This window comes from Camellia sinensis, chromosome 3 (assembly GCF_055761805.1).
Source record: "Camellia sinensis isolate YWXY chromosome 3, ASM5576180v1, whole genome shotgun sequence".
NCBI classification, from domain to species: Eukaryota; Viridiplantae; Streptophyta; class Magnoliopsida; order Ericales; family Theaceae; genus Camellia; species Camellia sinensis.
Window position 1 is genome coordinate 209889624 of NC_138963.1, and position 9851 is coordinate 209899474.

Here is a 9851-nt window from a genome sequence, read left to right on the forward strand (position 1 = left end):
CAAACATAATATTAATAAATCCTACCTTACTATAAATCTCAATCCTCATCCTATAATTCAAAACAAACGAGGCTAAATATATTTATATTCAAAAAAAAGATTGGGACCTTCAGAGAGACCAGCACTCCCAACAGGCGTTGATTGGCTAAATTTTTTTTTTTTTTTTCTTCACCAATGACCAACCCCCAAATATGTGTGAGTTTGGGGGGTGGGGGTGAAATGAGGGTCTCAATCATATCTGATTTATATTTATACAATACAACAATGATACACACTTATAATTTTTCATCTCCACCACCTTTCATTCACACGTAAAGGTTAGTGATTGGAGTAAAAAAAAAAAAAAAAAAAAAAAAACCGACTAACCAATCCCCTAGCATTATTTTATACAGTAGGCATGCGTACCGGATCAATCAAAAAATCGAAAGCTTTGTTGCCTTGCCCGTCGATCTCTCTCTCTTGTCAAAAAGTCTTTGGAATGGCGTCTGACAGAAAACTAATCAGAACCGTCCAATAAACCTCGTGATTCGGGTTGCAGCACCTTACGCTATTACGGTGAGTGTCATACTCATAGATGTGACTGTCCAAACTTTCATACACTTGATGTGCTCTCTGCTCAACCCGGTAGTACTATGCTCACTGATAAAATAAAGAAAATGTTTGGAAGCACTCGCACTAATTAGGTGGTAGTAGGTCTCGTCATTAATGATGTAATATTTTAATCTTGGAGTTATATTTTTTATTTTTTATTTTTTACTTTTTTAATGCATTAGTACTATTAATGGTGATGCTTTTAGTGTGATGAATTATTGTTGAATAAAGAATGATTGAAATAAATTTATATAGGGGTATTTTGGGGTTAAAAATTAGTTTTTGGTTTTTTATTTTTTTTTATTATTTTATTTTTTTATAACTAAAAAATATAAAAAATTGATATGATTCAAAATATATTAAAAATTTACAACTAACTTTTAACTAACTTATCAAAATAACCCATAATACCTCAATTTTGATATTCCTTGTTTAAAATTATTAGATTTTAATATTTTTCAATTAAAATTTTAAAAAATAATTTTACAAGTATCAAATAAATAATGTGTAATAATATTTTAAAACAATCGAATAATAACTCTTTGGGTGTGTTTAGTTTGTGTTTGTAGAGTAGTTTTTGAGATAAAAAGTACAAAAATTTATTTGGTTTGCGTTTTTTCAGTTTTGCAAATTTGTTTTGGGAAGAGTGTTTTAAAAAAAGTGATTGGTTTAATGTGTATGAGAGATAGAGTGATTTTGAAAAGTAGGTAACCAAACAAAATTTTAAGATTTTTTTTTTAAAAAAATTTGTTTAATTTGATTACTCTTGAAAATTTATTTGTAGAGAATTTTTTCTAAATTTTTTTTGAAAAACAAACCAAACAAGACCTTTATTGCGCTGCTGAGGATAATACATAACACTTTATGATTGTTGAAAATTAATGTAATTAACCAATAAATAAAATTAATATACTTTTTAATATGAAATTCACATTTTTTTTTTACTAATTCTGTCTTGCATTTTGCCCACATTTTTTATTGTGGACAAATTCATTTGGGATAAAATATTGGGTCATGATTAAAAAATAATAGTGTCAAAAAGTTATAATTTCAACACATTATTTACATGCCTACGAATATATTTTATACATGTTTTAATATATTATTTACACATTTTCAGTATTAACAACAACCTTATGCGTTGTCTTAAGCATTTTCTTGAAAGGTTAGAAAAATTACAATGAAAGAAAAGACTAAAATTAACTTAAAATAAATGCTTATTCATAAAAATGTTAACTTAGGAATCAATTCGTCCTACGCATGAGATTTTATTTGTCGCATGTTATATTATCTCTTTAATTAATATTACATTAACTTAATAATTGCTAGTTCTCTCACTGTCCCTACCATGTCTATGGTTTTTGCAAACCCATTCCTACCATGCTGTCATTTTTAATGAGTGCAACTGAAAAATCCTATTTTGTTTCATAATTTTTACTTGGGTAATGTTTAAGTGTGCAACCCCTTACGGTTGCACACCGTATGCAAGGTGTAAATGCACAAAAAATGTCATAAATGCAAGGTATATAAAGGTGTAAATGCAAGGTATAAGTGCCTTGCATACCATATGCAAGGCACGCTTAAGAAAAGTCCTTTTTCTTATATACACAATCACACTTCTATGTTTAAAAGAAATTGTAAATATTAAGAAATTGTAAATATTTGAAATGAGTATTACTATTTAAATTCAAAAGTTATATTCATTTTTTAAACACAATGAGATGATAATCAATTAAAATATGTAAGGTAATTTTATCTCATAAATTTTTTTTAATCATTAGTGTACGGGAAAGAAATAATTCTCCTCGTATAGTCCTGTTGACTAAGTCCGCGCTCCTCCGTACGACGTCGCTTTGTCACCTGAAAACACAAACGTGAGCTAGCCGGCGGGTGTGTGCCGGAAACCTCTCCGATGCCTAAGTCAGCAAACTTGACAAATAGACAAAGCTCAATGTATTCAGAAAGCAAAATTGTGTGTTGTGTTTTTGTGTTACCTCGTCCAAGGTGATGTTTGTGAGCTTTTATAGGTTTCGAGTGGCACAATCCTAGTAGGACTTTTATTCCTCCATGCAGAGTCCTCCTAGGATTCATACTCCTACAAAGATAATGCTTATCCTTTTACACCCTCCCCCACTGCTTAAACCAAGTGGGATGGTTTCTACCATGGCCGAACTACCATTTGACCGAAGTAAAACTGGCTATGCTGAGCCACAAAGTAGGCCGAACTATCCTTAGTTCAGCCCTTCCTTTTACTATTCCTTATCTTGGTTTTCTCCTGTTCAACCCATGGTATGTTTGGACCAAGCTACCGAGTAGCAAGGTTCTGACCGATCTATCCAGAATACGTCATGACCGGACTAACTCTGAGACCGGTCTTACTTCAAGTTGTCCGGACCGAAGTAACTCAACATCTATTCTGAGCCGGAGTAACTTCATCTCTCTTGGGCCGGAGTAATTTTTCGGCCCTTTTTACCCAGTCCTTCGTACTTTGGGCCATAAAGTCCAACTCATAGCTCGGCCTAATTTTCACAAAAAATTACCCTCTCAATTAGTTAATCATCTCTCTTAGACATCATTGATTTAAAAAATATACCTAAAAAATAAATTTATATATTATTTTTCATTTTGAATTATTTCTTTTAATTTTAAATTCCTCTAAAATATTTGTGCAATTTTATTAACCTTTACTTATTGATCACTGGAGAGGGGAGGGCACACCAAGGCACATTATTATTCTTTCTTCAACACTTGACAGGGCAGTCAAAGTTTCCCACACTCTTCAATCTGATACACCACCCAACACAACACAACACAATACACACCGCTATCACTCTCCACTCCACTCTGACCCAAAACACAAATACCCAACCAACATAACAACAACAAACAATACGCCACTGACAAACTTCTCAATTATTTCTTCTCGTACACACACAACCACACTCTCTGACTCAGACTACACAGACAGACACAGAGACAGAGAGAGAAATGGAGGAGAGGCCGGAAACAGAGCTGATTTCGATACCGGCGACGCCGCGAGCATCGACTCCGGAGATTCAGACGCCGTCGGGACAGAGGTCGCCGAGGCCTCCGCATGCGGCGGCGTCGAAAGAAGCGAAGTCGTGGACTCCGACGTCATTCATATCGCCTCGGTTCCTGAGCCCGATTGGGACTCCGATGAAGAGAGTGTTGATTAACATGAAGGGTTATTTGGAGGAGGTTGGGCATCTCACGAAGCTCAATCCTCAGGACGCTTGGCTTCCCATTACCGAGTCTCGCAACGGCAACGCCCACTACGCCGCCTTCCACAACCTCAACGCCGGCGTCGGATTCCAGGCCCTTGTCTTGCCCGTCGCCTTCTCTTTCCTCGGCTGGTACTCTCTCTCTCTCTCTCTGCGAATCCCCATTTCATTATTGGGGATTTGAAATGAAATGGGTATTTGTTTGTTTGATTAATGCTCTATGCAAATTAACAAATCTACAATTTTTTCATACTGAGAGTCCTAAGTTTGTTTAATGTGTGGCATATTAGTTAGTAAAAAAGAGAGTTCGTAAGATTTGTTAGTTTTGAGTATCATTTTCCTATTTGTTTTTGTGAAGTTTATGTTTTGATTGTTTGTAGCAATTCTTTTTTTTTTTTTTTGGAATTTTAGTTTCAAGCTAAAGTGAACTCTGTTTGCATCAAGAGAATACTTAGAACCCAAAATCTCTTCAAATATTAAGTTAGAATTTCTTGAAGCCATCCAACCAAAACCTTTTATTTATTTATTTTTATTTTTTATATGACTTGGGTATCCAGTCCAATGGACTGAGTAATCCGGGACCAATCCCACTGTTCAGTTGGGGCGTTCCAATTAAAGCCATGACAAAAGCCCGTATAGACTGGACCCAAGAAATTGTTTACAGCCTACGAGGTTTCGAACGTAATACCTTGGAGGTAGCACACCCCAATCCCAAGCCTTGACCACCACGCCAACCGCTCGGGGTTATCCAACCAAAACCAACGGGCTAGATAGATGGAGGGATCCTTAGATTATACGAAGCAAATTTAAATAATTCAGAGATGCGATGTGAAATATGTCTTTGCTTTCTCTCTGTATGTTTAACTGTATAAAGTTGATTTTTCTTTTTCTTTTGGTGTTTAATTGATTAAAGGAGATGGGTTGTGGGTCAAACTGGAGATCCTTCTTGTTTTGCTCTTTTTCGAATTGCATAATGGATTTGATTTGAATGGAATGGAAGAAAGAGACATCCTTTGAGGCATCTCTTTTCGTTCCTTTCATCTTTTGCTTTTTCTCACAATCTAAAATTATTTTACAGACAACTACACCACGTTACTGGGCCCTCTGTTTTTGCTTTTTTTCATGTCACATTATCCATTTTTAATTATGAGAAGCAATTTTTTTAAGACCAATCTCTGCTTTCATTGAATTCCCCACCTACAGTTTTCCCTTCAAAATTTTTATTTTTTATTTTTCATTTATGTTCAGAATATTGGACTGGTTCAAATATGATTTTTGCAAATTTTTCTTTCAAAAATTTTGGGCTCTATTAGAACGCAGATGAAAATAATTTTGTTCACTCATTTTTATGATCTTTGAACATTTAGCCACTTCATCGTTGGTTCTTCCATGTTTGTTCATGGCATTGAAAGAACCAAAAGGGGAGGCTTGTAATGTTCACTAGTCATAAAGGTGAGAAACAAAATAAGTCTTGAACCCCACGTTTTATTGCCAAAACTTTTAGAAGATCATAGTTCAATTAAGTATTCTAGTAAGATATAGTGTTTTAGGAATTCGCAAACAATGATGTGTATATATATATATATTTATATATATCATAGCATAATTGTCCTTGTGACATGACGTTATAATCACTCTTTAACATTTCTATTTGAAATGGGACCTCTATTATGGTGTTAAGTAGGAATGGGCATGCCAATCAGATTTTTTATTTGGTTTATTGTAGTTTTGTACCCATATCAAAGACTACATTTCAGGTTCGTTGCTTGATATCCTAATTTACGGTTCACTCTGCTTTCTGTGGTCGTAAATCCAAAGCAATCATTCTTCACTTCAAAGTAAAATATCATACGAAATTTGGTTCTTCATCCATATAGGGAAGGTACCTTTTTCCTAAAATCTGCTACGCTATCAAGTTTGAGCTGCTTATGTGATAATTGAATGGTTCCAATCCACAAAACAGTGAAGAAAATAAATCAAAGACAAGACATACGTGGTTTAGTGCCTAACGGCCTAAACCCTACACCCTTCCATAAAAGTCTCGTTACACTAATAATACAAGACACCTCACAACAGCTTAGTATCTACATCCCTTCTAGTATTAGATGCTAATGCATTGAATTGATTGTACATTCCAAAGTTTGTAGTCCTGTAATATAAATGTGCTTCTTATGTAAGGAGTTCAAATTTTTATAATAATTTGTCGCTTTGATAAATATCTTGCTCATAGTTTGTTTTGACGTTGGTGGAGTTTTTCGTTAGTTATGGTTATGGGCCCTCCTCCATATATGGAGTGGTCAAGCTATGTCGAAACCTTTGCTAACATCTCAATCTCTAATATATTGTGCAACTTTTTCATTAGATTAGATTTAAATGGAAAAGAGACATCCTTGTGGCAAGTCATTTCATCTCTTCAATCTTCTATTTTTTGGTTACCATGACTGCAATTATTTCATAGTTATGTCATCCTTCTAGGGGCCACTCGTAAAGATTATCTTCTCATCGAAAAAATAATTGTGTTTTTCTTTTGTAGAAAGAGGAATGGGGCCTACATTTCATGCTTGAGTGTTGCAACAGAACTTCTCAATAATACCCATTTCTAATCATTTGTAATAGTAACTCAAAGCACTTTGCCAGAAAAAGAATTTGATGCTAATTAAGAACTTGTGCTTTACATGGATATTTTATATATTTTCACTAGAAATGATAATTGTGATAATAATAAGTGACAGAGCATGCTAAATCAAACCGAGTAATATTTAGGCTCCGTTTGGTGGAGCTTTTAAAATATAGTTCCACACTCATTTTTGAGTGTGGTGTTTGTTTAGCATTTTCAAAAATTAATTCCACATTCACTTTTGAAACTCTTTTCAAGGCAGGAAAATTTAGACTAACTGGTCGTCCCACCGGTTGATTGGAACAGTGTTCGGTTTTTGTTTTTGTTTTTTTTTGTTTTTGCACCTGTTATTTTTATATTACAAAAAAAAATTATTTGTGAATTTTTTAAAAAAATTTTTATGAGCTTTGAATAGATTTTTGGATTGTGTGATTGGTTATGAGTTGTAATTTTTTGTATCAAATATCATATATTACATCACTCAATTCAAACTCAATTTAAAACTCTTTTTAAAATTCATAACCATACAAATTTTTCACATTCAAATCATAATTTCAAAACTCACAAACTCAAAATACAACTCTATTCTTAAATAATAATTCTAAAATTCTACCAAACACTACCTTAGTTTTGTTTTTGGATACTTGTTTGGTTTTGGAAAGAACCTGGATGAGGGTATGGGTAACAAAAAAACCACTTTTATTATGTTTGTTGCATTTGCAAATGGGTCCCCTCTATACTCATGTGCGCATACGGGTGGTAGGTCAGTCAGGTTTTTCATTTTATTCATCTAGGTGTAATACTTGCTGATAAATGAATCCATTTTGACCTTTTATTCTGTGTGGTATCTCAACTACAACGTAAAAAAAATAAAAAAAAGAAAGCAAGAATGAGTACAACCATTCCTATACTTGAAAATATTTCCATTTTATATAATATTATTACCAATATAGAAAATTTGGAGAAAAGAAAGAAAGAAATAAAACAACTTGTTGGCCAATTTTTATGTTTGTGAGCCTTTTAGTCATGGCACTAAGGAAAAGAACAAACGGAAAACATTGGTTAATCGCCTTGGCTTTCCTATATCAATTATTTTTCTAGCTTACTTGGGATTTTGGGGTACATTTCTAAACATGTACTTTTCTATTGGTGTTCTACAGGAGTTGGGGAATACTTTCTTTGACGATAGCCTACTTCTGGCAACTTTACACCCTCTGGATTCTGGTTCAGCTACACGAAGCAGTGCCCGGGAAGAGGTACAACAGATATGTGGAGCTTGCACAAGCTGCATTTGGTGAGATCAAATTCCATGCCCATCTTTTAGTTACAATCAATTCATCACCTAACCGGTATTTTCAAACTATTAACAAATTGCTTATAGCCATGAATACAATGGGGGGACTAAACTGGATGTGCTTTTTAAAAAAAAAAACAAACTGCTTATTGTAATCTCAACATATTTTTGCATGTTGATCTAATAAAATAAAAAACTTGAGAATGATCGGTCATTAAACAAGATACTTATAATTCTTTACATCCTATTTGTCTATGGTTCATTTGCATTACTTTTGCTTTTTCAGGGGAAAGATTAGGTGTCTGGCTTGCTCTCTTCCCTACAGTTTATTTGTCAGCGGGGACGGCAACAGCTTTGATTCTTATAGGAGGGGAGACGATGAAACTGTTCTTCCAGATAGTTTGTGGGCCCCTATGTTCATCAAACCCTCTATCGACAGTGGAGTGGTATCTGGTCTTCACGTCCCTGTGCATCGTATTGTCCCAACTCCCGAACCTCAACTCAATTTCAGGACTCTCTCTCATTGGGGCAATCACAGCCATTACTTACTCAACTATGGTGTGGGTTCTTTCAGTGAGTCAACCAAGGCCGCCCTCAATCTCTTACGAACCCCTTTCATTACCTTCCTTTTCAGCCTCTGTCTTTTCATTTTTTAATGCACTTGGAATTGTCGCGTTTGCATTCAGGGGACACAATCTAGCCTTGGAGATTCAGGTATGCACTCTCAAGATCTAATTTGGTAAAATTTAATCCCTCTCGTGAAACAATTCCCAGAATATTTTTATAGATTGAAATAAGCATTTTTGTCATTGAAAGAGTTTCATGTGGTATTTTTCAGGCAACAATGCCATCCACTTTCAAACACCCGGCTCACGTGCCCATGTGGAGAGGAGCCAAAGTTGCCTATTTCCTCATCGCGATGTGTGTGTTCCCTATTGCTATTGGAGGTTTTTGGGCCTATGGAAACCTTGTAAGTGTACTGTCATTCTTTTCTCTCATGTCTACACATTAAAAGCCCGAATAAATGTGACCACCACCTAATAGCATGTTGATGCCAAAAGCAAAACGCCATAACTCCATCCTTTTGAAGATTTTACTTAAGAGAACTAATGATGTGTACAATACTTGAATTCTAGTATACAACACTTCAAAGACTCATTTAACATTATAGGTGTCATTAAGTTCTTGTCTAGTCTCAACCACATAAATGTGTGTTGCATTTGTTGATGATTAAATTCAGCATTTTAACTGTTTCTTTCTTGTAGATGCCTTCGGGAGGCATTCTCAACGCCTTGTTTGCGTTTCACAGTCACGACATCCCAAGAGGACTTCTTGCCATGACATTCCTTCTAGTTGTGTTCAACTGTCTGTGTAGCTTCCAAATATATTCAATGCCTGTTTTCGACAGTTTTGAAGCCGGTTACACCAGCAGAACCAACCGCCCCTGCTCAATCTGGGTCAGGTCTGGCTTCCGAGTTTTTTATGGATTCATCTCTTTCTTCATTGGAGTGGCGCTTCCATTCCTGTCTAGTATTGCCGGTTTGTTAGGTGGACTCACTCTTCCGGTCACATTCGCGTACCCTTGCTTCATGTGGGTTCTGATAAAGAAGCCAACAAAGTTCAGCTTCAACTGGTATTTTAATTGGATTCTGGGATGGTTGGGGATTGCATTCAGCTTGGCCTTTTCAATTGGAGGAATTTGGAGTATGGTAAACAGTGGCCTCAAGCTCAAATTCTTTAAGCCCAATTAAGATTAAAAGTATGAGCTCAAATAATTTTAATAATTAGTATTTAATGTATGCGTTTTCCTTTGTGTATGGTATTGTTGGATGTTGAGTTTGTTCTCTTGTATTTAATGAAGATTTCCTATCTGTTTGGCACCCGTCTCTCTCCAAATATATATATATATATATATTGTTTACCATTTTCAGACCCCTTCTGAAAAGAATTTGGTGAACTGGGTTGTCTTTCTGATTGGGTTTTATTAATCATATATGGACATTTTGAACAGATACACGTTAAACCTTATCCTTGAACAGACTTGCGTGAAGCCATTACTACTGCCTCTATCACTGTGCTTTCATTGTTATCCCATGGCTTGTTCACA

General features: G+C 35.0%; 1 protein-coding gene across 1 annotated transcript; it reads left to right on the top strand.

Moving 5' to 3' along the window:
- The first annotated feature begins 3233 nt into the window (after positions 1-3233).
- LOC114264550 (lysine histidine transporter-like 8) lies at positions 3234-9624 on the top strand. The gene is made up of 5 exons (XM_028205217.2): positions 3234-3965; positions 7611-7744; positions 8031-8458; positions 8583-8714; positions 9010-9624. Exons 1-5 carry the CDS (start codon positions 3580-3582, stop codon positions 9493-9495), a joined length of 1566 nt encoding a protein of 521 aa, XP_028061018.1. The 5' UTR covers positions 3234-3579; the 3' UTR covers positions 9496-9624.
- The last annotated feature ends 227 nt before the right edge of the window (positions 9625-9851 follow it).

What these genes read in the sequence shown, in the direction of transcription:
- LOC114264550 (XM_028205217.2), top strand. Translation starts at nt 3,580, where the DNA reads ATGGAGGAGAGGCCGGAAACAGAGCTGATTTCGATACCGGCGACGCCG. An exon ending in GCCTTCTCTTTCCTCGGCTG is followed by an intron (nt 3,966 to 7,610) that starts GTACTCTCTCTC and finishes GGTGTTCTACAG; the next exon opens with GAGTTGGGGAATACTTTCTT. An exon ending in ATCTAGCCTTGGAGATTCAG is followed by an intron (nt 8,459 to 8,582) that starts GTATGCACTCTC and finishes GGTATTTTTCAG; the next exon opens with GCAACAATGCCATCCACTTT.